Below are 27,364 nucleotides of genomic sequence, written 5' to 3'. Positions count from 1 at the left end.
AGAGATTCCCAAATCAGGGCTTCAGAAATGGGAGAAATAGGAGAAAATGAGAACATTAGAAATGAGGAGGAAATCAAAACAGTAACATTAGCTAAGCAATTCTGACACATTCAATACATTTAGAAAGAAGCCCTGACTACAGAATACTGAAAGAAAATGAGACAACATGGACTATGTATGTAAAGAAGAACTGCACTTCATTAAAGAAAGTAATTACAAAATAAAACCTCCATTAAACACGGAAAGAATTATTGAGCATCAAAGGCTAAATTTAGACAGGAATAGTTCAAACAGAATTTGAAGGGAGGAGAAGATTTACAAGATTGGTAATTAACACCCACTATCACAGCCAGTATAGTATACCTGAATCACACATATACACATGTTTGGCTAATGTGGCTTTCTGACATGAACCTTATTTTAGAAGTTTTTCTTCCTAACTCCATTTTCACTGACAATTCTCACTTAGTCTTATTTTCAGATTCATTCAAGTGACAGAATTATCCGAAAAGTCAATCAGTGATTCTGCCATAATTACAATTAAAAACTGGAGAGGGAGAAGGAAATCTGAAAGGTCATATATTAAGTTCACAGAACATTTATCAAGTAATAAAAGTCTGGATTGAATACTATGGGAAATACAAATAGAAACTTAAAACTCTGCCCCACTAGTCTTTGGTTAAACATGCTGTCAGAGCAGGTCCTGGGACCACATTGTCCTGTATGTTCTGAGTATTCATTCTTTATTATAGCAACCTGAAAAAAATTCTTAAGAACTTTCAGAGGAGGGCAAGATTCTAACGATCATCTAGTCCAGGGTTCCTCAATGTCAACATTATAGACATTTTAGGCCAGATAATTCTTAGTGGGAGGGGCTGCCATGTGCACTAAGACACTTGGCGGTATCTCTGGTCTCTACCCACCAGAAGCCAAAAACATCTACCCAGTTTGACGACTAAAAACATCTCCAAAAACCGTCCAGTGTCTCTTGAGGGAGGCAAAACTGCCCTTCACTGAGAAACACACACAAAAAAACTTTAAACTAGAGAAAGTTAGCTAACTAAAAAAACAACCAAAAAAAGGAGGCCACAGAACCATTTTTTTAATGCCATTTTTAAGAGAAAATAACTACTACATTTCAAGAGCCAGAGCAGATAACTTATACTGCTGCTATATGTGATAATATCACGCATTCTAGTCCCCAGAGACTAGTCACCAGGAATCCATATGATACAAATCTGAGTTGTACTTTTAAAATTATACCCAGATAAACAGTTAAATCAGATTTTTATCAAGTCGACTTACACTCAGAACAATGCAAATGAGTACAATAGACACCATGAATGACATGACTGACATTCAGTTCAGTTCACTCAGTTGTGTCCGACTCTTTGAGACCCCATGAACCGCAGCACGCCAGGCCTCCCTGTCCATCACAAACTCCCGGAGTTTACTCAAACTCATGTCCATCGAGTCGGTGATGCCATCCAGCCATCTCATTCTCTGTCGTCCCCTTCTCCTCCTGCCCCCAATCCCTCCCAGCATCAGGGTCTTTTCCAACAAGTCAACTCTTCGCATGAGGTGGCCAAAGTATTGGAGTTTCAGCTTCAGCATCAGTCCTTCCAGTGAACACCCAGGACTGATCTCCTTCAGGATGGACTGGTTGGATCTCCGTGCAGTCCAAGGGACTCTCAAGAGTCTTCTCCAACACCACAGTTCAAAAGCATCAATTGTTCGGCGCTCAGCTTTCTTCACAGTCCAACTCTCACATCCACACATAACCACTGGAAAAACCATAGCCTTGATCAGACGGACCTTTGTTGGCAAAGTAATCTCTCTGCTTTTTAATATGCTGTCTAGGTTGGTCATAACTTTCCTTCCAAGGAGTAAGCGTCTTTTAATTTCATGGCTGCCGTCACCATCTGCAGTGATTTTGGAGTCCAAAAAAATAAAATCTGACACTGTTTGCACTGTCTCCCCATCTATTTCCCATGAGGGGATGGGACCAGATGCCATGATCTTAGATTTCTGAATGTTGAGCTTTAAGCCAACTTTTTCACTCTCCTCTTTCACTTTCATCAAGAGGCTTTTTAGTTCATCTTCAGTTTCTGCCATAAGGGTGGTGTCATCTGCATATCTGAGGTTAGTGATATTTCTCCCGGCAATCTTGATTCCAGCTTGTGCTTCCTCCAGCCCAGCGTTTCTCATGACGTACTCTGCATATAAGTTAAATAAGCAGGGTGACAGTATACAGCCTTGACGTACTCCTTTTGCTATTTGGAACCAGTCTGTTGTTCCATGTCCAGTTCTAACTGTTGCTTCCTGACCTGCATACAGGTTTCTCAAGAGGCAGGTCAGGTGGTCTGGTATTCCATCTCTTTCAGAATTTTCCACAGTTTATTATGATCCACACAGTCGAAGGCTTTGGTGTAGTCAATAAAGCAGAAATAGATGTTTTTCTGGAACTCTCTTGCTTTTTTGATGATCCAGTGGATGTTAGCAATTTGATCTCTGGTTCCTCTCCCTTTTCTAAAACCAGCTTGTACATCTGGAAATTCTCCGTTTACATATTGCTGAAGCCTGGCTTGGAGAATTTTGAGCATTACTTTACTAGCATGTGAGATGAGTGCAACTGCGCAGTAGTTTGAGCATTCTTTGGGATTGACTTAGGGATTGAAATGAAAACAGACCTTTTCCAGTCCTGTGGCCACTGCTGAGTTTTCCAAATTTGCTGGCATATTGAGTGCAGCACTTTGACAGCATCATCTTTCAGGATTTGAAATAGCTCAACTGGAATTCTATCACATCCACTAACTTTGTTCGTAGTGATGCCCTCCAAGGCCCACCTGACCTCGCACTCCAGGATATCTGGCTCTAGGTAAGTGATCACACCATTGTGATTATCTGCGTCGTGAAGATCTTTTTTGTACAGTTCTTCTGTGTATTCTTGCCACCTCTTCTTAATATCTTCTGCTTCTGTTAGGTCCATACCACTTCTGTCGTTTATCAAACCCATCTTTGCGTGAAATGTTCCCTTGGTATCTCTCATTTTCTTGAAGAGATCTCTAGTTTTTCCCATTCTGTTGTTTTCCTCTATTTCTTTGCATTGATCACTGAGGAAGGCTTTCTTATCTCTCCTGGCTATTCTTTGGAACTCTGCATTCAAATGGGAGTATCTTTCCTTTTCTCCTTAGCTTTTCACTTCTCTTCTTTTCACAGCTATCTGTAAGGCCTTCTCAGACAGCCATTTTGCCTTTTTGCATTTCTTTTCCATGGGGATGGTCTTGATCCCTGTCTCCTGTACAATGTCAGGAACCTCTGTCCATAGTTCATCAGGCTGTCTATCAGATCTAGTCCCTTAAATCTATTTCTCACTTCCACTATATAGTCATAAGGGATTTGATTTAGGTCATACCTGAATGGTCTAGTGGTTTTCCCTACTTTCTTCAGTTTAAGTCTGAATTTGGCAATAAGGAGTTCATGATCTGAGCCACAGTCAGCTCCCAGTCTTGTTTTTGCTGAGTTTAATGCAAAAGCAGGCATTATATTAAGGTCCTAATGTAAGGTGTAGAGGCTACTACTTTGCTCAGCAAATATCTGAACAAATTTAATAATATAAATTATAAGACTTTATATTTAACATTTGAGGCTTCCCTAGTGGCTCAAATGGCAAAGAAGCTGCCCTCAATGCAAGACACCTCGATTAGATCCCTGGGTGGGGAAGATCCCTTGGAAAGGGGAATGGCAACCCACTCCAGTTTTCTTTGTCTGGAAAATTCCATGGACAGAGAAATCTGGGAGGCTACAGTCCATGGGGTCGCATAGAGTCAGACATGACTGAGCAACTACCACCACATATTTAACATTTATAAAATTGCCTAAATAAAACCTTTATGTCTCTTGTTGCTTTTAAAGTGTAAGCTCCCAAAGCATTCCTGGTTTGATATTTAGAAAGCCTTGTAGAGGACAAACTTCAGTTAAGAAGACTCTTTATTTGATGCTTCCTATTTGTAGCAAATTTTAATTCCCAAAGGTGGCTGCAAGTATTATCTCCCATCTTATATGTTCACCTACAATATCGCCTCAACTATTAAGAGATCCCATTAAGAGGTGAAGGTAACTTATACCAACAGAATGAGGTAGAAGTGATACTGTGACTTCTGTGGGGAGGTAAGAAAAAGTAAGGTAGCTTTCTGCCTTGCTCATTGGAATACTCACCCTTGAAGCCTTCAGAGGTCATGTATGCTGTTCAACTCCCCTGAGGCTGCCACACTGTGAGGAAGCCCAAATTAGTCCATGTGCAGAGACCACATTGAAAGGTTCTGAGACTATATGAAGAGAGAAAATGTCTGGCCACCCAGCTGCTCAGCACCCTTCCTCTCCTTTACCATTCCCTACAGTGTAGCTGGCTCTAGTCCCTATGACTGCAATCACTTCTAAAAGAGAACCATCCCATCAAAGCTTTCTAGAACTTCTGACCCACAGAATGAAATGATTACTGTTTTAAGATAACAAAGTCTGATATCAATTTTATCTAAATTTAAAAAAAAAGATTCTAAATTTGAAAGATTTGTCATGCAGCACAAATAATGGGAACAGATATATCAGTACTGGGAGTGAGGGACTGCTTTAATAATAAAAAACTAAAACATGCAATTCTGGCTTTAGGATTAGGTGGTAGACAGAAACTGTGAGGCCCTTGAGACCACTGATAAAACATGGAAGAACCAAAGATGTTAGTGGAAAAACTAAAAGGGCTATAAGGAAGCTGTTGGTGAGAGTTTCAAGGTAAGTGAGGAAAATAATGTTGCAAGTTGGAAGAACAAAACTATTACCTATGGTCACATGGAAAACAGAAAATGTATCTAATAAACTTGATGATCTAAGCCAAGATTTCCTCAAAGAGGACAAAGATGATCTTAAAAAATGAACTATCTGGTTTTAGTGGAATTTAGAAACAACTTCTGATCAAAGATCAAATCAAGAATGCAGATCTAAGATTCTGTTACCTCAAAAAGATTAAAGTAGTATACTTCTTAGAAACTTTCAGACAAAAGTTTCATTCTAGATGTTAAAGACATGTCTTACAGAGGCTCTAAGAGGCAGGATTTAAGAGTCTAAGGATATAAAAGGCAAAGATTTAAGACTCAAGGGTGCTGTTCCACACCAACTTCATAAGGAACCCAAGACAGAAGGATATGTCTCAAAAAGATCTGTGGGTGTGGTTTTGGTCTAATGGACTGGATTGTTTTAAAACAAATTCATGGGAAACACACACAATTTTAAAGGAATCATGAATTTACACTTAAAAGGTCAGAGACAGTACCAAACACAAAGAGGCCTCTGCATTAAGGTCCAGCAAACCAGAGTTTAGGGCCAAATAAATCTATTTTCAAAATAAAGTCTGACTGGAACACAGTCATGCTTGTTCATTTACATATTGTCTGAGGCTGCAGAACTGAGTAGGTACAAGGTGGAAGCTACATTTAACAGTAGAGGTAAAAAGCTACAACAGAATCCATATGGCTCACAAAGACCGAAATATTTACTATATGGATCTCTGCTCTAAAGACTCCCAACTTTTTGTGGGCAGAAAGTAGGATAAGAAGGCTATTCAGTTGCAAACACAGGCCTTTTTATTTTTTTAAAGGGAAGAGAAGGATGACTCAGGAGAGAACCAAAACCTCAGAAAACAACCAGGGAGGGGGAATGAAACTCTAAGTAAGAAACCATCAAACATACCCTGCTGGAATGCAGAACTGTTATGGACCAGTGATTGCTGTGTGCCTCTTACTTTTTCTCTTTTGAACAAGACTGTCTAAATTATTTCCTATGCTTGTCTCACTATTACACGTCAGATGGGCAGGAGGTAACCTGCCACTTTAGTTCACAGGTTTTCAGATCAATATTTGAGGAACTGTATCTGAAAAAGCTTCATTCACAATTATAACAGATGTCACTAACCACACTGGCTTCAAGCTTTTGTCAGAGAGGTTTTGTGAGGACAAAGCAAGAACGTTTTCCATGTAGGAGAAATATAAACTGTTGGGACTAGAAGACTGACTACAGCAAACTGCACTTTCCAAAAATGGTTGCAACAATACCTTTCATCTCACCAGTTCATTTACAAGATGATCTTGACTATTCTCTATATCCCTGCTCCTTGAATCTTGAAAAATCTATGACTCGCCTGGGACCAAATGAATAAGGTGGAAGTAGTGCTGCATAGTTTTCTTAAGTAGGTCAGAAAATGCACGTTGCTTCCACTTTGTCTGCTGAAGCACTTTTCCCTGAAGCCTCCAGTTGTCATGTAAGCAGTCCAACTCCCCTAAGGCAACCACTGGTCCTTGCAAAGACACTCTATGAAAAGATCTGGATACCACATGAAGAGACAATGATACTAGCTGTTACACTGCACGTCCCCCTTTCAGTTCCATCTGACTTCAATCACATGAAAGACCTCTAAGCCAAAGCTGCCCAGTGGATCCCTTTCTAAATTCCAGATGCTGAGAGAATCAATAAACCGAAAGAAATAATAAAATGACTATTGCTGTTTTAAGCCACTAAGTTTGAGATAATTTGTTATGCATCAATATCTATTATAAGTTATTTAATCAACTCTGGTTCTTCATTTAAGTTTACTAAGCCCCCTTTTCTGTGTAAAGCATTGTGATATATTTAACTTATTTTACTTTTTGAACCTAGTTTTGATTTTTCTGCCCTAATATACATAAAATCTATTAATATCAAGATAGCATGCACTGCTGTTCAACACCACTCATATATTTCAATATTTAGCATACACGATGAGAAACATAACGGACAACTGAATCCAAAGAAAATTCCCTACATGTAATTCAAATTCAGATACACTATAACTAGCAGATACTTCGCTTTTATTTTTTGAGCAGCTGATGGAAGTTCTGGAATCAGCATCTTCTTTACACTTAAATACTCAAATCCTGAACTCTCCAATCAAAGTATTTCACTATAATTGTGGTAAAGACAGTAGGATTACTTTATTTAAGTTTGTGAGCTTTCAATAAAAAAAAAGAAAGGCCACAACAACTATAAGAAATGAAGTTTTTGATTCGTTAAACTTTGTTTTAAACTATGACATTATCAACCTGAAAAATTAGTCAAAAATTGTAACTACAATATTATAAGCTGAATGGGAAGCTGAAACAGCTCAAGCAATTAATTTCCTAGAAGGATTCTAGGTTTTTTTCATATAAAACTGTACAATCCACTTAAAACATTTAACCCTTAATCCCCTATAAAACTCACCTCCAAGTGATTAATGGGGAGGGAAGGGCTCAATTTCAGCTTATAATAACAATGACAACCTTGAAGCTGGACATTTCCTGTAATATGGGATTTTGGAGGATCAAAGGCCCAATAAGATGAGATCCAGTCTCCCCAAATATCCTCAATTTCTAAGAAATGTTCTAGCATCCGGATTGTGATTGTGATTAATCAGGTTAGTAACTAAAGGTAAAGCTCATGCTAGCGACTTTTTGTCTCTCCAGCAAGCCTCCACCACCTTACCAATACAGTGTATTTACTGCTATTCTTCTTACCACGGTTTCTGACCTGTCAACCTGAGTGCAAGATCGAGCAATAATGCAGGTACTGTGTGTCTGACACCCTTCCAATAATGAAGCAATAAGTTGTTGGAATAAAACTTAATATTGGGACGCCTGAATACTTGGTTTAAAGGATTCATCTTGAAGGAATGATTTAGATAATATCCTGTAGGAAAAATAAGCATCAAAGCATTTTGAATGTTATTTGTTATTCAGAAAAAAATACCTAAAGTTAGACCTAGAATTCAGCATATGACAATAATTTATCATCCAAAATTTAGAACAGAATGAATTATGACACTACCTTTGCTTTTCTGACAAATTCTTAAATTCAAGAGTCTTCTCAGTCACAAAAGGCCATTAAGCCTTATCATAGCATAAACAAATAGAGAGTTAATATGCAGTTTAGTGTAAGCATGGGTTGTTTAACAGTCAGAGGAACAGATAAGACAGAGCTAGTCACCATTACCTTGGGCTTCTTCCAGTCATCCTGAGGTAGGTATCATACAGGAGTGCTGGGGCCTTATGGCTTACAGCAATCCAGTAATGATATAAAAGGTGATTGGAGGTTAGATTTACATTGGGCCGTCTGAAGGCCTGTTCGAGAGGATTCCTCTTGAAAGTGGAAATTACATGGTATTCTGAGGAAGAAAAGTTGTGTAACAGCTTTGATAACAACCATGTAGTGAAGTTTTGGAAAAAAAATCATGTTTTTACAAAGCAAATATTTTACCAAAGATGTCAAGAGTTTGCTCATTTAAAAAACAAACTTTTCTACTTTCTATAGTAACTAAGGGAATATGGGTATTAAACTGCTGAACTCAAGAGGTTTTAGAACTCCCACTATTTATGAATTTTAACTAGATGAATGAATTTTTGCTAAAATTCACTCTTAAAAATCCTTTTAATGTTTTACCTATATCAGTTTACAATGTCACTTTCTATATTTCGCCTCTCACAATAGCTTCTTTCTTTCTGTTCCTCTTTCCAGATTCTTATTACTGTACTTACTTAAAAAAGAAAAGGGAAATCATCATCCTTTGCTTATGAATAATTAAGTTGCTCAAATTAACATATATCAACAAGCTTAAAACAACCCCAAATTAACTTCTGCTGTAATTTATCTAGGTTATACAATATCAAAACAACCAAATCTATTATCATTTACGTTAATATTTCAATGGAAACGTATAGTGAGATATTCACTAAAAAATAAAGCTCAACTTGATTTTGCTAAACTTCATAACACACACAATGAAAAGACTACAAAAAACCTAACTTATTTAAAGTGTTTTAAAATTCTTGAAAGAATACAACTAATTATCATAAAATTAAAAGCACCCTATATTTTTTTCCCTTATATTCTCTAACAGTCAATCGTTAAATAGAAATAAAGATGTCACAGAATAACCCCTAGGATAAAAGACAAAGATTTACTTTAAAATCAAAATTATTCCACAAGGGTAACAAAAACTGTTTAATTAGAGATAAAATAAGACCTAGTACACTAAATCAACACTGTAAATATATTTTACCTTGTATTTGACTTAAAAATGATCAAATTTCAGTACATTCTAAGTTATACTATTCCTGTTTTGAAACAAGTAACTGCATACACACTATTGCTGTGAATTTGTGAATTTAACAGATTAATAAACACAACAGAAAATATTCTGGCAAAATGTATCCTACTTGCTTACTCCTTCAGCTATTCCTCTTAGGACAAGTAGCTATTTCCTGTGATATATCAACTCTTGTAGCTGTGAGTGATACTGCCTGTGAACAGGGAGCACCAGGATTAAGAATGCCCGTGAGGGAGGAAACAGCTTTGTTTCCATACCACGGGTGTCCATGGGCACTGCTGCAGATGGCAGCAGAGAAACATTAAGGGTCAGACAAGGGTGGGGTGAGGAGGGAACACACAGCTAGGTATTTTTAAATTAATTAAACATTATTAAGGACCAAAAGGCAGTATCAGTAGATATTCTAACATGGCAACTAAAATAAGAATAAACTTGTAACTGGGTGGCTTTAATGCCTCATGGCTTATTCTAACATAAAAACTCAGTGAACATTTTAAGTTTATAAAAATTTATTCTAACATTCAAAAATACAGGTAAAATCATACCAACTTCACCCCAGTGGAAGGGATTAGTGCTTCCAGTTGTACAGTTATATACCATGATGTTTCTTGGTCTGCAAAGACAAAGATCAAATAAATGAAAAATTTTAAAAAGCTAAACTTAACCAATCTAAATCTTATATGATGCTTATGTAGGAAGAATGAGGACTTTTCTACCATAAATATTTAAAATATTATCTTTAAAGGATTAATTTTTATGTCTGAACAACTATTTACACTACCTTTTTTTCCAATCCTACCCGAAAAATATTTATAAAAAATAACAGACTTCATATTTTTCTTCTTGTATTAGCATGAGTGCCTTTTTCTCATATTGGATAAAGAACCACCTTGGCTCATCCTATCTCCTTCCCATTTTCAGAGGCTCTAGTTAAAAAGAAATTGTGAACAGAATCTACTTTTACCAGAAACAATATATTCATATAATCATATCCCTCCTTTTTGTAAAATATAAAACAGTGACTTCAAAAATAAGGGAATATTATTACTTAGAAAAATTTCACTGAGAAGCTTAGGTGTTTAGGTTTAAGTGTTAGACCTATAAATACTACTACTCCCTTTTAAAAGGAGACCCATGAGTTGATTGAAGTGTACTAGTGTGCATGTTTGATATATGTAAGTTGTTCTCTGTGAATTTCACCTCTTTATATATGACAAGTTTATACCAAGTTTTAGTCTGTATTCAAAAAAAATACATTTTTAAAAAAAAATTTCTAATGACCTTGTCCATCCTGTAGGCAGTACACAACAACTTATGTTAATTATTACTACTGCTGATGGAACCACTTCATTGGCTGTGGTAAGTCAACTCTTGCAGTTGAAAGTGATAATATCTATATAATATCAGTATGGGATAATAAAATTGATAAATATCCATTATAGAGGATTTTTTAACATTAGTTCTCATCTCAGTTACTATACATCTAATAAACGACATTGCCATCTCATATACCTATTTACTCCGGAATACCAGGCTGCCGCAAGACTCACGTTGACAACTACATCTACAGGAACAAGATCTGCCAGGGCATTGTTGGAGGCACGCATTGTTCGAAGAATTCCTTTCCCTGCCTTTGTTGAAATTAAAAACAAAACCTTAAGATACAGAACCCATAGAGCATATACACAATACAAAGATACATAGAAAACAGGGAAAAAAAACCCAGAATATTCAACACAATAAAAAAAAAGGCTTATTACTTACCGCAATAAAAAGACCACTTGGTCCATTAAAGTTATCAATCCATCCCTAATACCAAAAATTAAAAAAAAGGAAGGGAGCTTAGAAATACTATAAAATTAGAGATTTACAATTTGAACTCTATAATTCCACAAACATACTTGGTAGTCTTCTTCTGAGAACTAAAAATCTGACTATATTCAGGCCAGAATATTTCTCCCCATCCTAAATAGTCTTTTCTGAGATTGCAAATGACTAATTAAAATAATTTTCAAAGGGTTACCTACTCTTTCATTAACTCTCTGCAAAGAGAATTTTGCAAAAAGGAGTTTATATCTGCCAAATATTTAAGCTAAATTAAGATTGCTCAAGTTTGATTTTGTGCTATTTACTAAGACAGTATCCTTAGATTGAAGGAAATGGTAAATTCTCAAGATTACTGAATAAAACAGAGTAATGTCAAAGTAACAAAATAGTACCATTTACTACTACTACCGAGACTTAAGTCTTTTCTAAATCAATTTATCTCATTTTATATCTACATTTTCTTATTTCAGCGATTCACAAATACTATAATGCCTTGCTTTTCTACAGCAAATCACAGAAATTTATCTTCCTTAGCATGTGAACTATACAAGAAGTGAACTTGTTAAAAGACCTGCCTCTTTTAGCTACTAAAAAGCAAATGAAATAAAATAAGATCCTGAATATTCTCATTTCTATTCCCTTCACCTCCACAAGGGAAACTAATCCACAAATAATTTTAAAAGCCAACAAATGGTGATGTGTCAGTGTCCAATCTCTTATCAATGACAAAGAAACTTGAAAGGCATGGTCTCCTCTGACTCCAGACAATACCACAGCCTTTAATTTTCAGTTAACATTTTAAAAGTTTATCTGCGTTTCTATACATGCAAAATTACAATACATGCACCTTACATAAAAGTACCAATAAGAGTGTCTCTCTCTACAAATGGAAACAACTTTGCCACAATAAGCCATGTTCAGTAAACAAAACCTGCTCTTAAAAAACTGCCAACTCTTTTTGTACAAAATTATGACTTAAAATTCTCAATTCCCATTATTTACAAAGATCTCTAGCAACTTACCGGAAAAGGTTCTTTCCAACTGGCACCAACAATTGATGGCCTTACAATCGCCACATTTAGCTTTGCTCCTTCTTGCTGTACAACATATTCTGCCAATGCTTTTGTGTATATGTATGTATTAGGTCTGTCTCCTATCAATTTGGGTGTGATATCATTTACTAAGCCATCATCCATCCACCTGGTAAACAAAGAAATTACATGCAAAAATATTTTCAGATATATTTTCATTTAAAAAATGAAAAAAACACTTTGCATATTTCAAATATATCTGTGGCTCCAACTCAAGTGTCTGACAACTTCTACTAAAAAAAAAAAAGGAAATCAGCTTTACTTTCATTCAACATCAACTACAAATCCAGATGTATATCCAGTTTCTATGTCTGAAAACCAGGAGTTTTTTCATATACCATATGGTAGGTAGCAAAAGTGAATTAGAACTGATTTATGGCCTTTTTTTAAAAAAACATCCTCTAGCTGTAAGTATTCATATACTTCCTATGTGTTTGACAAGGAGTACTACCCTGAATCTAAACAGTTGAAGTTGTTTCATACTACACAATAGATTATAGTTTTTTCTAAAGTCTAAATAAATTCCAAAATACATCTGGCCCCAGGGAATTAAAGATTTGTATATAATCATCATAACAGCATAACATGTTAATTATATACATTTTAAATGAACATACATTTACAATTAATATAAAAGGTCTAGTAATCTACTGTGAAGTCATAAAATTCCTTCAGCTCTCTCAGTGTCTCTGAAGAAAATGTCTACTATGATAATCTGTAAGAGGAGGGTAGTATACTAGGTGATCTCTATAGTCTTCTTCAGTCTAAATTACTAATTTCAATGTTATGTACTTGTTTTCAGATAGTTTTCCTTTCTGTCTACCATACTATGCATATTTGTATACTAAGAATACTGTTAGTATACAGTGATACCCATACTAACTGATGAGGATGTATAAAATGGGACTATCAAGATAAACTTTCTTCTGTATGTGAAAGTACTTTTTTGTGTGGAAGGAAAGGAATATTTATAAAATTGAAGGTAGGTTACTATTCAACATAGGAAAAATTCCATAATGGAGGTGAACTTCAAAAAATGGATAAAAGAGTTGTTCCATTAAAAAATAAAATAAAACAGGCTTAACTAGGAGAGACTGTACAGCCAGTAAGCCTTATCATTGGAGGGAGATTACATAGTCAATCTATGAGTTATCCTAAAATTATCTGCTGGCCAGATTTCTTTGTAAACAAAGAAAGGAAATAACAGAATAGGTTTATAGGCTCTTTCTCAGCAACTCAGGTGTTTGGATAGAGAAAAAGTAAGAAGATAAATTAACTTCCATGTTCAACTTTTCCCATAGATATTATACTTCTGCCTAATGATCTGAGGAAAATGAGGTAGATATCTGGAACCATCTAAGAAATGGAGTTAGAAAACAGAAACCAGGGAGTTACCATAAGAATGTCCCAGAGAGCTCCCAATACTAACTTTCTTACAAGTCTATTTTCTCATATTTTATTCCCAGGAAAACCTTCTATGCTTACTTTAGAAGAAAACTTGGAGAAGCAGCTATGAACATTCTGCAGCGCCCCTGGGAAGTAAATAATTTGACTAAGAAAACAGGGGGTGGTAACTAAGGAGCTGAACACGAACAGATCTCTTGGAAGAAGAGAGACCTAAGGGCAAACAGAGAATAAAGGAAGAAAAAGCTTGCAGGAATATTATATGAGAATAAAAAAACACGTGAAGATATAATGGATACTGGAATTTTCTATAATTATAGTCTATAAAAGAAGAAAAGACCCTGCTATTTATTCTTGCTCTGATCTGTTTGTTTCACTCAATGAGAAGGTACAGGCTGAAGCAAATGAAATCTTGGCCATGCTGAGTTGTATCCACCAAATCACAAACACTTCTCAAAGCAATAATTGATAGTAGGATACTAGTCCTTAGAAAGATAATAAACAATAACACTAGGAATATCAATTAAAGAATCATGACTCCTCTGATTACCTAAAAATTCAAGGCTCCTCTGAGGATGTACAGTTGACACTTGGAAAAACACAGGGTTTGGGGCATTGACTCTACTTGCAATAAAAAATGCCCATGTAACTTTACAGTCAGCGCTCTGTACCATGGTTGTGTATCAACACATTCAACCAACCACAGACTGTGTAGTACTAGAGTACTTATTTACTGAAAAAAATCTGCATATACTCGGACTCACATAGTTCAAACCCGTGTTACTCAAGGGTCAACTGGACTCCACCGGGCAAAATAAAAGCATAATCTTTTAATAAATTAGACCTTGCTATTGAATAGGCAGTCATTAGTCTCCATGGATATCAGGAACTTTTTGGTGGCTAAGATTGATTCCTTGGAAAAACTGAGACTCCAATACCATGAATAAGCTGTTCAAAGGCTTTCCTCCAACCATCACACCCGTTCAAAAGTGAAAGCTTCACAATGACTTCACCTGGAGTCATTAGGTACAAATTGATACAATAAACAGAACACAGTAGATATATAATAATTTTCTGAATAAGGAAGAGAGCAATGTATACATATGTGTGGATGGAGAGAGAAACTAAACAGACAAAGAGACACATGTAAATAGATAAATCTGGATTCAAAGTTTGGGGTCAAAGCAAACTTAAATAAATTTCAAACAAACATACTCTAAAGAATCAATCAGCTTCTTGGGATCCACAGGGGGTGGATAGACTACTTCATCAATATGCTTTCGATTGCAGTAGGCATATGCCGTTGATACATGCATGAACACTTCCAGATTCTTCATCTGTTGTGCAAGCAGAATAAGCTGTCGTGTAGCAATCACATTTAACTGAACAGCATCTCTGTAAAACAAAAAGTCACAATAAAAAATTGGGAAGCTATGTTTTTCTTTCACTTACTAAAAAAAAACCTTATTTCCATTTTAGAGTATCAAAGACAGAAAGGGACAAAGAGATATTTGTTTCTTTACAACTAATCCCTTAGCTCAGATTTTGTTTGTTATTTTAACATGAAGTACAGCCATTCTATCAGTTGTGTTTGATTATTTTAAATTACCCAGAAATAGATGCAGATAACTTCAGTCTTTGGCTTTTACGCATATATTTTGAAGTCATTTTACACTTTTTTTGCATCTTGATTTTTGAAAGTATACTGTTTTATGGAATGACTGTACCACATACAAAGAAAAGAATAAGTAATTTTAAACTGCTATGGTAGAGTCAATTAGGACAAAACAGTCAAAGAAAACTCAAAAACATTAAATTTTATTAACATAAAATCAAGTAAAAATGTTTCTCTTTTTGTAGCAATTAACCTAACCACTTTTTTAAGACTACACAATGCAAAGGAGTGTTAAGAATAAAACTGGTACATGTGTTACAAGAGGGACATGCAAAATCCCAAGGTCTATATATTTCCTTCTTGAAATTTATTTGAGGAAAAATTTTCACAAATGCAAAAGTATATACGCAGAATAGTGACTGATAAGGCACTACCTAGAAAGAGCAAAAGCCTAGAGCTCAAATATTCACTATGATATGATTTAATACAGTAGGTATTTTTAATACAATGAAGGAATACAGCCATTAAAAAAATTACGACAACTATAAAAGCATGGAAAAATATGTGAATAATATTTTTTATATTTATACATCCAGAAGTGAAGTGGGATTAAAAACAAGACTCTGGGATAAGACCTGGGTTCAAACCTGGCTTAGCATATCTATCAGCTAGGATAAGTGACCTTGTAAAGTCACTCAAGCACTCAGGCCTGTGTCTTCATCAGTAAAGGAGAACAGGTAAGAGACTACCTACTAAGATTTTATCTAAAATTAAATGAAGAAAAAAAAAAAGTTTGCAAGTACTTAGCATTATTCCTAACATAGTCCCCAAATAGGCATTTAATAAATATTACTTAGAGGGTGGGTAGTTTTTGCTATCTATTATGCGCATGCTAAGTCACTTTAGTTGTGTCTCTTTGCAACCCCTATGGACTGTAGCCTGACAAGGTCTTCTGTCCATGGGATTCTCCAGGCAAGAATACTGGAGTGGGTTGCCATTTCCTCCTTCGGGGGGGTCTTCCAGACCCAGGGATCGAACCCATGTTTTTTACGTCTCCTGCATTAGCTGGTGGGTTCTCTACCACTAGCATCACCTGGGAAGCCCACTTTATATTATACTTTCATTTATAACTTATTTGATGGGGGGAAAAGTTGAAATACTCAAAACCAGTAATACCGTGAAACAAACTGGCAAAGTTAATACAGTGTTGGTGACACTATAAGCTGATACAACTGATCTGAAAGAGATTATGATAAAGCACCAAGAATTACAGAAGTAAAGTTACTAATTTAGCTGACCTACTGAAATTTTAACTGAGAGGAAAAACTTGTTTTAACCCTAATTTTTCAAAAAGAAATTAAAATTTTCTAAATTTGTTGTTTCGAGGGATTTTTGGTTGCATTTTCGCTTTTGTTTTTTAATTGAAGTATACTTGATTTACAATGTTGTGTTAGTTTCTGGTGTACAGCTAAGTGATTCAGTTATATATATATTAATATAAATATTCTTCATATTCTTTTCCATTGTGGTTTATGACAGGATATTGAATATAGCTCCCTGTGCTATACATTAGGACGTTGTTGTTTATCCATTGCATATGAGTCTGCATTTGCTAGTCCCAAATGTTCATGCCAACCCTCCCCCACCCCTTGGCAACCATCAGTCTGTTCTCTATGTCTGTGAGTTTGCTTCATAGGTAAGTTCATTTCTGTCATACTTTAGATTCCACATATAAGTGATATCATATGGTATTCGTCTTTCTCTTTCTGAGTTACTTCACTTAATATGATAATCTCTACGTCCATCCATGTAGCTGCAAAAGGCATTATTTCATCCTTTTTTATGGTTGAATAACATTCCATTGTATGTATATATACCCACCTTCTTTATTCATTCATCTGTCAATGAACATTTAGGTTGTTTCCACGTCTTGGCTATTATAAATAGTGCTGCTATGGACACAGGGTTGCATATATCTTTTTGGATTATAGTTTTGTGCAGATATATGCACCCAGGAGTGGAACTGCTAGACCACATGGCAAATCTATTTTTAGTTTTTTGAGGAACCTGCATACCATTCTCCAAAGAAATTGGCTGCACCAATTTACATTCCCACCAACAGAGTAGAAGAGTTCCCTTTATTCCCACACCCTCAGAAAAATTCCCTAAATTTGCCATACTAAGTGAATGTGAAATTACAGTATAATAACATGAACTATCACATCATGAAAATTATATGTGAAAAAGTCAGAAATATAGAAATTGTTTCAATAGGAAAATTATAAATTTTATGCTTACATTTCATGGAAAACAATGTATTTTCAAAGAAAAACCACAAGAAAAATTTTTTTAAAAAATAAAAATAGTTTTGAGTTACATTTTCAATATTTAACAAGAAAAAAAATCAACCATTCTTTTAAAAGGCCAGAATACATGTCACAGATAAAATCTGGTCCACTTAACTGTAAAGTAGTGCTTTGATACATATCACATTTACACAACAGTCGGAATGAGGAGGGTGCAGTTTTGGCAAAGGTATACAGAGAATATCCTATTATAGGTTTCTCAGGACAGGACAAGTTCTGGGTCACTAGGAACAAGAAATAATTCATGAGAAAAAACTCTTGGGCCTTATTTTTTATTTTAATAGTATCTGAGAACCTATGAAAACAGAAGAAAACAATTTTTTCAATGAAATAATCGGGTTGGGGTCTTACAATCATGAGTTTATCTTTTTCTTTCCTTATCTCAACTGAAGGAGGAAAATCTGTTTGAACAGATATCCAGAAAAAAAGACGTTTCACAGAGAGGCTACTGTCCACTGGACTGTAAGGCAATGTGCTATTTTCTTTCCCATTTGCAAAACAACAGTGGTAGGGAGAGTAATGTTTTGGGAGCAAGACACAAAGGATATTTTGTTACAGGCTCCTGAGGATGGTAACAGAATTTCTGGGTCACTGAAAATAAGGAATAACTTTAGAAAGGAAGCACACCTGTGCTCTGTCTGCTCACCTCTTTCCATTCATCTGCAACTGAGAGCCCAAACCTGAAGGCATTTTGTGCCCACATAAGTAACTCTTAATATCCCTGCCAGGCTAGTATCCTCACTCTTGTTTTACCACCATCCAATTTCTACACCTTGAACTTTAGGCTGAGATCCTGACATGTTAGATTGGAAAGCATTCAGTAATGCTAAACAAAAATAAAAGTTCTCACTATGTTTTGGTCATATGGATTCTTAAATGCATTTTATGTAACACTGGCTTTTGGTGGGGAGAGCAAAATGAAGAAATCTTTGTAATTATGGTCCATCATTAATGCAGACACAGAAATCACTTCAATAAAGGAGAAACCTCAAATTGAACAGCTAATAAATTTTCTTATTCACCTGTCTTCTATATTGGGTTGTTCAAAATCTATGTTGATAACACCTCTAAGACATAGACCAGAGATCTCATCCCTGACATGACTGACACCTGTTCAGTTATTAAAATGCAGATTGTTGGACCTCATCCTTAGACACTCTCCAATGTCTAAACTGAGTCCTGGGAAACTACATTTTAAATAAATTCCCCATGCCATTGTGATCTCTCCCTCATCACTCTCTTTCCTATCTCTGAAAAAATACTACTTACATTACTGATTACAAAAATACCACCTACATTACTGATTTCATCGCTAATGCTGCTGATTTTTCTTTTTAACTTAATGAAGATATAGAAACAGATGTCTAGGGGCCAATTAATCGACCAAGGCAGGGGACCCAGACATCTATCATTTAAATCACATCCTAGGTTCTTCCTAAAAGTGAGGATTCCCGGTTATTATCTCAAAACTACAGGGTTTGAATTTGGCAAACACAGTCCAAGATTCTGCATTTTTAACACATTCTTCAGTAATTCTTAAGCTTCATAACACACTCTAAAGTTTGAGAATCAATGCTCTTAGACTCAACAATTTCTTAATCTTTTCTAATTATGGATTTTTACTTCCACTCCTTTTGGAACACCTACTCTCACATTCCTACCCTGGGCCTTCTCACCCCAAAATGTTCCATCTCTAAAACCTCATACTGTGAATTTTCCCCCACCACATTATCTGTCCTCCCATTTCTGCACTTATGCCTGTTTTACATCCTCATCATGGTCTCTATAGTCTCTTGATACTTCTTTACTCTCAACTCCATTGGCCCTGCCTACCCTCACTTTCCTTACTACTTAAGGGATACCAGGCTCTATGATCAACTATTTAAGTAACACCCTTTTTTATCCTCAGTATCACTCTCTCCTTTTGTATTTCTTTATAGTTCCTAATCTTGATATCCATTTCTCCCCACTTCAAGATTTATAGACCACCATATATGAAAAATAAATGAGCTCTGCTACCTCTCAACTTGCATAGCACTTTAACATATGCTCTTCAGTAACTCCACATTTTCTATTTTATGGTTATTTAAGCATATTCTATTAGACTATATGGACTTTGCAAATAGGATCTATGTGCAATTTATTCTGATTTATCCAAAAATATAGTTTGGGGAGTAAAATTTATATTTTTTGCCCTGGAAGTAAAAGCTTTGAACCATTTTTTTATTTGTGGGCTAACATAAAAAGTGGCTATAAAGAATAATTGCTCTAAAAAAAAAAAAAAAAAGAATAATTGCTCTGAAGCAACAAAGGTTTACTGTATAGCACAGGGAACCACATACAGTCAATATCTTGTAACAGCCTATAATGGAAAATAATCTTAAAAATAATATATGTGTATATGAATAACTGAATCACCTTGCTGTGCACTTGAAACATTGTAAGGCAACTAGATTTCAATAAAATACATATTAAGAAAAAAGACATAAAAATGCTAACCATTAAAAAAAAGAATAACTGCTCTGTAAAAGTAGTTATTATATGTCAACCTATAGTATTTAAGAATGTTGTAAAATCACCACTTATAGACAGCAATACCCACTAAAATTGCTTCATAGAAAACACTAATTTCAAAGTAACAGCTGGGATTAGGTGAATAAACATACATGCCTCAGCAAGGAAGGGAAGAACAATAAATGTTCATCAATCTCTAGTGAAAGAACAAATAATAATAAATTTTCCCTTTTGTTAATGGTAATGTTGCTTACGCTAAGGGGAAGACAAAGAGAAAAGAAAATGTTTGCCCCAAAAGTATTACACTTGGGTCCTTCTCACATGGTTATTTAGATGAGTTTTGCCCGAATGAATGTTGTCTGTTTGCAAAACAATCTCCCTTTTGAAGAGATTCTTCAAAATCTTCAAAATTCCTCAAAATCTTCAAAAAAAGATTTTAATTTTCCCTTTGAGGATTATACCACAATTATCAAGTATGAATATACCTTTTTCCTCAAAACACTTTCATAAGGTTATGTGAACTCTTTTTTGGTTATGAAAAACATGAAAGCTAGAATAAGGGAAAATACCCAATAGATTGACTATATCATAATAAAAACCCACCTATAATCACACTATCCAAATATAATAACTGGCCAATATTAAAAGTATGTATATAAAACATGTATACACACACATTTTATGAAAATGATATTATACTAAGTTCTAATAAGATTCTTTTGTCACTTCTGAATCTTGAACACATAACTGCTGCATAAAAAGAACTAAAAAGTAAATAAATAATTATCACCAGATAATAAAGGATAAAGCCAAGATTAGAACCAAGATATGTAATTCCAAAGTTCATGCCTTTTTCATTACATAGTGCTGTCTCAGCTTCCTCAAGTATAAAATGGATTTGCCCATTATATAAAGGTGGGTAATGTAAGCATGGAATGAAATAATGAGTGAGAAAACACCTTGAAACTATAAAGCATTGTTAAAGAAACATAAGGGACTATTAATCATTTCCCTCACCTGAAATATAAGCAGAACTCACTGTAACGTTTTGGCGCTGAACTGTCATGTCACACAGTGTCAATTAAGGTTTGCACTTCTACAAACAATATGGGGGATAATCTCAAAATCCTTTATAATCAGAACTGAACTTAAAAACATTTTAAGAAGCCCTTTAAGCAATCATGAAACCTAAAAAATATACACCATTCTAACTGATCTAAGACCATATAATTAGATTTACATTATAAAACTGTATATAACATCAAAAGTGCTCTGAATTAAGCACCATTATTTGCACTGCATATACGTGAGACTTTTTAAAACACAGTGACCATTTGGAAAGCTATGTTTTTTCTTGAAATAGGTATCTTGAAGGAAGTCCAAACTGTTTTTAAAGTAAACCTATATCCAAAGGACCCTTCTATTAACAGTGATACCAAAATTTTAAAACAAAAACAAGGTATGACTTCAACATATAAACCATTTTTTCTTTCTCTGCAAAACCTGAGCCTAACTATTTAATATTCAGATGAATGTGTGTGAAGTAGAAAAATAAGGCTGCTGGAGTATACACTTCTGAAAAAAAGAGGGAAAAGGAAATAAACACTATTAGTTGTTAAGACTAATATTCCTACCCAAGGTAAAGTTCTTTCTTCTAATCCACACTTCCCATTTGCTCTCTCCCTGCCCCATACTTAGATTCACAGCAACTACTTCTAAGAAACATATACTAGCAATCCAATGTTTTTAACTGTTAAGAGAAGGAAAATTTTTTTAACACTCTGTAGGATACTGAAAGCATATTGTTTACAATAGAGAGTAAACATTTTCAAAGTATTTTCAAAATGACGACTAAACAAGTAGAATTCAAATCAGATCTTTCCACTATGCTGCAGTCCAAATATCATATAAATACCTTTACTTACCTCAAATTTTCATTAAATCTTACTGTAGCTGCACAGTGGAATATAATATTGGTAGAATCTATGATGACCTCTTTATCTTCTTCACTAAGAGCCAGTTCAGGTTGGGTGAGTTCACTGTTGATTGCTATAATTTTCTCCCTAAAATCTGGATTTTCATCTCTCAATCTGTCAAAAAGCTATCAAAGGAGAAAACCATTTTAGGGCAGTATTTTTCAACTTTCTAAAATCCATCATCACCATCTTCTCCCCCAAAGATCAGTATTTTTTAGATTTCAACTATGCAAATCCTAAGGTTGCTTAAATTGCTATCATTCTATATGGAAAATACTCTATGGGGTCCACATTACTATCCCCATTTTACAGATGAGGAATCTGAGAAACAGAGAGGTTAAGTAATTCACCAAGGACAGAGAGGTAGCAGTTTGCAAAGTTAAATTTTAACTGTTTATGCCTTTGTTCATTAGACTGTATGATCCCTCAGCACAGACGTAAGCAGTATATATATCAGATCAATGTCTAAAATGATCAGATTTCTAAAATCCAAACCTTATCACTTTTTTTTCGGTTGTAGTCCTCTTTAGCAGATTAGAGTAAAATGCCATTAACTACACTCTACCTCAAATCTTAGAAAAATTTTAAAGGGAAAAAAAAAGTAAGTATATTAAAGGAAAAAAGTTTTTAAGGAAATATTAAGATCAGAAGCTGGAAAAACATGTAAAGTATCATATATATAGGATTCTAATTTGAAAATAGAAAATTCAATATTCCTTAAGTATATTCAAAGAAATAAATTTAACTAGAGAATCAGTCAGATCCCAAGATGGTTACAGTATGAACGTACATTCAACTGTGAGTCAAATTTAATTTTTTTACCCCAGATTTTATAGACGGGACCTCCAGACCACTGTTCTATTACACCCTGACTCTCCAATCCATTTAAAGTCCATACATGTAGTTTAAACAGAGAGTCTCAAATCTGAGGCAAAAAAAAAAAGTCTATAAAACCTACATGGTACTCACTTTCACCTTTCTACATGACTTTTAGTAAGTAATAGTCTTCTCCTCCACCTCTAGCTAATGACTTCAACATTACTGTTTTTAAAGTAATTAATACTTACTAAGCATTTCAGATGAAATGAGTACTTTCCATACACTGAGAAAACAAGAAAATGACCTTTGCCTCAAGTTATTTAGAATCTTATAGGAAAAATTAAACAAGGAAAGAGTTAAAATATAGTGTTATAAGTAATACAACAGGGCTAACACAACAGTGTTATGAGACTGTACAGGAGCAACAACTTGCCCTGCTGGGGAAGGACTTGAGATTATAAAGTAGAAGAACGGTGTTTCAAGCAGGGAAAGTGTCACATGTAACCACCTAAGAGTAATAGAGCATTTATGTTTGGGAAATTAAAAATAACTCAGTAAGACTTGGCCAATGACAGGAGAAGGAATAAAGAACACAAACGCCATGTGAACAGGGACCACACCTACTGTGCTCGGCACACAGGCCCCAGATAACAGAGTGCTGACAAACACTTGTTATGTGAATAAACTCATTAGGTGGAAAACACTGGATGAATACCTATGGAGATGAGTTCAGTTTTGTGAATGTTGGCTGTAAAGTGTCAATGAGACTCCACAGAAGATCAATGCCACAGAGGTAACTGGCTCTGTGGGTCCTAAATTCAGGGAAGACAGAATCAGATTACTGATTCTATAAACCACACGTATAGCCCTGGGAGAATATCACTCAGTACCAACAGTGATGAGCACCCAAGGTCCAGACTACATGAAGCTTTTTCCAAATCTATTTTAAAATACAACCATTCATCTCACATACAACAGAAGGTGCTGAGTAATCAGCTAACTGGACCTAGTAAGAAGAAATCTAGGCCTAGGACAAATTCTGAAAAATATTTAAGGGGCTAGCAAAGAAAAAGAGCCCAAGATATAACCAGAAAAGTACTTTTAACACATTGAATTCACTTTTTCATTCTCCCACACTGCCAATGACCTTTAATTCCTCTTCATATTAGATATCTCCACCACTAACACCAAGAATTGGTCATGCTGCTTCGCAAGTTACATCTCAAACTTGATGCTCCTCCCTTCTCTAGCCACCATGTTGTTATTCAAAACCATCTTTTCCAATGGTTTTAACCCACCGGTACCTCAATTAGTTCCTACTACTAAGTCCACTAATGCCCTCTTTAATGTACTTTATTCTCTTTCCAGAATGTATTTCATGGTCAGCTATTCTAATTCAATCCTTGCCAGCAATGAAGTTTATTTTCCCAGGGGCATTGCTGCATATCACTTCTCTAGCTGGGGCAGCTTCAGTCCCCAGGGAACATTTGGTGATGTCTAAAGACAATTGTGCCTTGTCACAACCGGGACGGTGAGCAAAAGGAGCTGCTGGAATGGAGTGGGCACAGGCCAAGAGTGCTGACCACCCCACAATGCAAAGGACAGCTCCCCACAGCACAGAATCAGCGGGCCTAAAATGCAAAGAGTGCTCAAGTTGAGAAATTCTTCTAACAGACAATGTCACATTACAGTATATGCCCTATGCTTATGCTCTTTTATTCCTGTTTCAAAATCATAGTAGACTCTTAAATGTTTAACAAATTTAAGTGTACATATTAATTGCTGCTTGATATAAAAAGAACTCATTTTATTGATTTAGCAGCTATGCTATATATATGTGAGGATGAATGACCCTAGGAATAATCAGGAGGATGTGCCATGGGGAATTAAAGGCATAAAATAAAACGACATAATTTTATACAGTATTTTAGTCAAATATTTAGACAAATACTTGGGGACAAGGTCTTTTTATATAGAAAATAATGGCCATATGTTTAAACTACAAAAGTTCAATGAAATTTCAGGCTTTGAGTAGAAAATAATCATTTCCTTTACAAATAAGGCTTACTGATGAGGAAAAATTTCAGAAGCATTACCCTGGAGACTCCAGAGAAGATGCCCAACTCTTTCACATTTTACTTAGGTCCTCAATTCCAGCTTCAATAATTGCTCCTATCCAATCTCTCCTAACACCTCTACACTCTTCCTCATCCCCTTCTTAAAAACTCTGTAGACTGCAGGTTCCATTAAAGCAATGATTCTTACTTATTCCTGAATTCAACCCTTTATATCAAGTCAAATGCCCAGCACTGAGCAGGCACAAAAAATGTTTTCTGAAAAATAAAAAATGAGTAAGAATAAGTTGGGAAATGATTGTTAGTGGTTATACCAATTATAGGGGTTCCCTGGTGGCTCAGTCAGTAAAGAGTCTACCTGCAGCGCAGGAGACCTGGGTTCAGTCCCTGCGCCAGGAGGATCCCCTGGAGATGGAAATAGCAACCCACTCCTATAGTCTTGCCTAGGGAATCCCATGGACAGAGTAGCCTGGCAGGCTACAGTCCATGGGGTTGCAAGCATCAGAATGACTGAGCAACTAAACCACCATACCAATTATAATTATACCAATTATAAGTGGTTCATTATAAAATGTCAACATGAGTAAACAAAAGGCAGAGACAGCAACAAAACACAAGCAGGCATTATTACATAAAATAGGCCTTGTGGTCTTAAAGCCCCCTTGATGCCTCCCTTTCCAAAAGTTTTGAGGGAAGTTCTACTACCAAGCTTGGCTTCAAATTAATTTTGGATATCTGCAAAAGTCAGCTCTCTCCTTGAAGTATAAAGATTTTTGCCCCTATTGGTATATCCCTAAGAATGTGCCAGAAGGCTGCCCCCAAATGGTCTAAGCAACACTGCACCCTCTTAATCCACAGCAGTTCTCAAAGTGTGCTAAGTTCCTAGGAGTCTCTCAGACTATTTTAGGTATTTCACAAAGTCAAAACTATTTTCATAATAAAACTAAAACATTATTTATTTTTCACTTTCATTCTCTCACAAGTATAGAGAGAATTTTCCCAAGCTACATTTGTGATATCATCACTCTTGATGACTAATGGAATGTGTGCTTGTACATGTATTCTCTTCCTTTAAAAATGTCTCTGGTTTAGAATCTACTATGATAAATACCAATAAGATATTTGAAACAAAATCTCACAAAAACAAAACCTTTCTGAAGTTATCAATAACTTTTAAGAATGTAAAGGGGTCTAGAGACCAAAAGTTTGAGAATCATTGCTTTAAACAAATAGAATCTTTCAACCTATTTCAAGGATATGAAAAAATACAGTGATAAGGTAATAATACTATCTGCAACACACTGCAGTCAATATACATTTTCAAATAATTTGCTCAAGAGTTACAGTTAAAATTCACTTGGAAAAAAGCTATAAATTATATGTTTTTTAAAAACATCCTTATACTAGGCTACCAAATAGTTTTAATTTTAAAATGACATTAAAAGACAATGAGTCAATCTCAGCTCTCACAAAAAAACTGAAAATGAACTTCAAACCTACCACACTTTAAGAAGGCAGATTCTTCAATCATAGTTATTATGTAGCTAGGTTTTATGGTGGTAAATACTTAAGTATTAACTCACATCTTTTTTTATTGTCTGTATAGAATCTAGCCATGAACTTAAGACGCTTGCTCCCTAGAAGAAAAGCTATGACAAACCTAGACAGTGTATTAAAAAACAGAGACATCACTTCGCCCAAAAAAGGTCCATATAGTCAAAGCTATGGTTTCTTCAGTAGTCATGTATGGATGTGAGAGTTGGACCATAAAGAAAGCTGAGTGCCAAAGAACTGATGCTTTCAAACTGTGGTAATGGAGAAGACTCTTGAGAGTCCCTTGGACTGCAAGGAGATCAAACCAGTCCATCCTAAAGGAAATCAATCTTGAATATTCATTGGAAGGACTGATGCTGAAGCTGAAGCTCCAATACTTTGTCCACTTGATGTGAAGAGCTGACCTTCTATGCTGAAAACACTATGCTGAGAAAGACTAAAGGCAGAAGGAGAAGGGGGTAGCAAAGGATGAGATGGTTAGATATCATCACCAACTCTATGGACATGGATTTGGGCAAACTCCAAGAGATAGTGGAGAACAGAGCAGCCTGCTGTGCTACAGTTCATGGGGTCACAAAGAGTTGGACACAACTCAGAGACTGAACAACACAACAAATCCCTAATAACCTAAACAGCCTCTAGTGTATAGCAGGACTCACATATCTTAATGGAAGGAAGGGCACAGGGGAAGAACACAGTGCATGGGAGTCTGTGGCAAGGGGGAGAGTATCAGTAGAGTATAACTACTCTTGTGAGCTATAAAGTCACTGAGGAGCCCTCAAAGAGCTAGACTTGTTTTTTAAAACTAATTCAGGGAAAAGTTTTTCTAGTTGACATAAGGGCTATTTAAAGTTTTCATGTGGAGACAAACTTAATAAACACTAGGATAAAAGTAAATATTATTTTTATTCTTTAATATCTTACCAATAGTTTCAATTAATTTATTTTTAAAAG

At 35.4% G+C, this 27,364-nt stretch overlaps 1 protein-coding gene across 5 annotated transcripts in view; it reads right to left on the bottom strand.

Annotated features, from left to right (window-relative positions):
* Positions 1–27,364, bottom strand: part of FAR1 (fatty acyl-CoA reductase 1) — a 69,654-nt gene that overhangs the window by 9,696 nt on the left and 32,594 nt on the right. For 4 of the 5 annotated variants that reach the window (XM_070473401.1, XM_070473402.1, XM_070473403.1 and 1 more), the window contains 7 exons: positions 21,912–22,087; positions 14,707–14,886; positions 12,019–12,196; positions 10,934–10,978; positions 10,682–10,800; positions 9,715–9,782; positions 8,056–8,227 (listed from right to left, as the gene is read on the bottom strand). In XM_070473401.1, coding sequence (XP_070329502.1) covers positions 8,056–8,227; positions 9,715–9,782; positions 10,682–10,800; positions 10,934–10,978; positions 12,019–12,196; positions 14,707–14,886; positions 21,912–22,087 — 938 coding nt within the window. Of the gene's footprint in view, positions 1–7,580; positions 7,753–8,055; positions 8,228–9,714; positions 9,783–10,681; positions 10,801–10,933; positions 10,979–12,018; positions 12,197–14,706; positions 14,887–21,911; positions 22,088–27,364 lie in introns of all 5 variants that reach the window. The other variant, XM_020873021.2, reaches the window with a different exon arrangement.

This window comes from Odocoileus virginianus, chromosome 10 (genome assembly GCF_023699985.2).
Source record: "Odocoileus virginianus isolate 20LAN1187 ecotype Illinois chromosome 10, Ovbor_1.2, whole genome shotgun sequence".
In the NCBI taxonomy this organism is placed as follows: domain Eukaryota; kingdom Metazoa; phylum Chordata; class Mammalia; order Artiodactyla; family Cervidae; genus Odocoileus; species Odocoileus virginianus.
The sequence above is the reverse complement of the archived record's forward strand: the minus strand, read 5'-3'. Positions and strand labels throughout refer to the sequence as shown.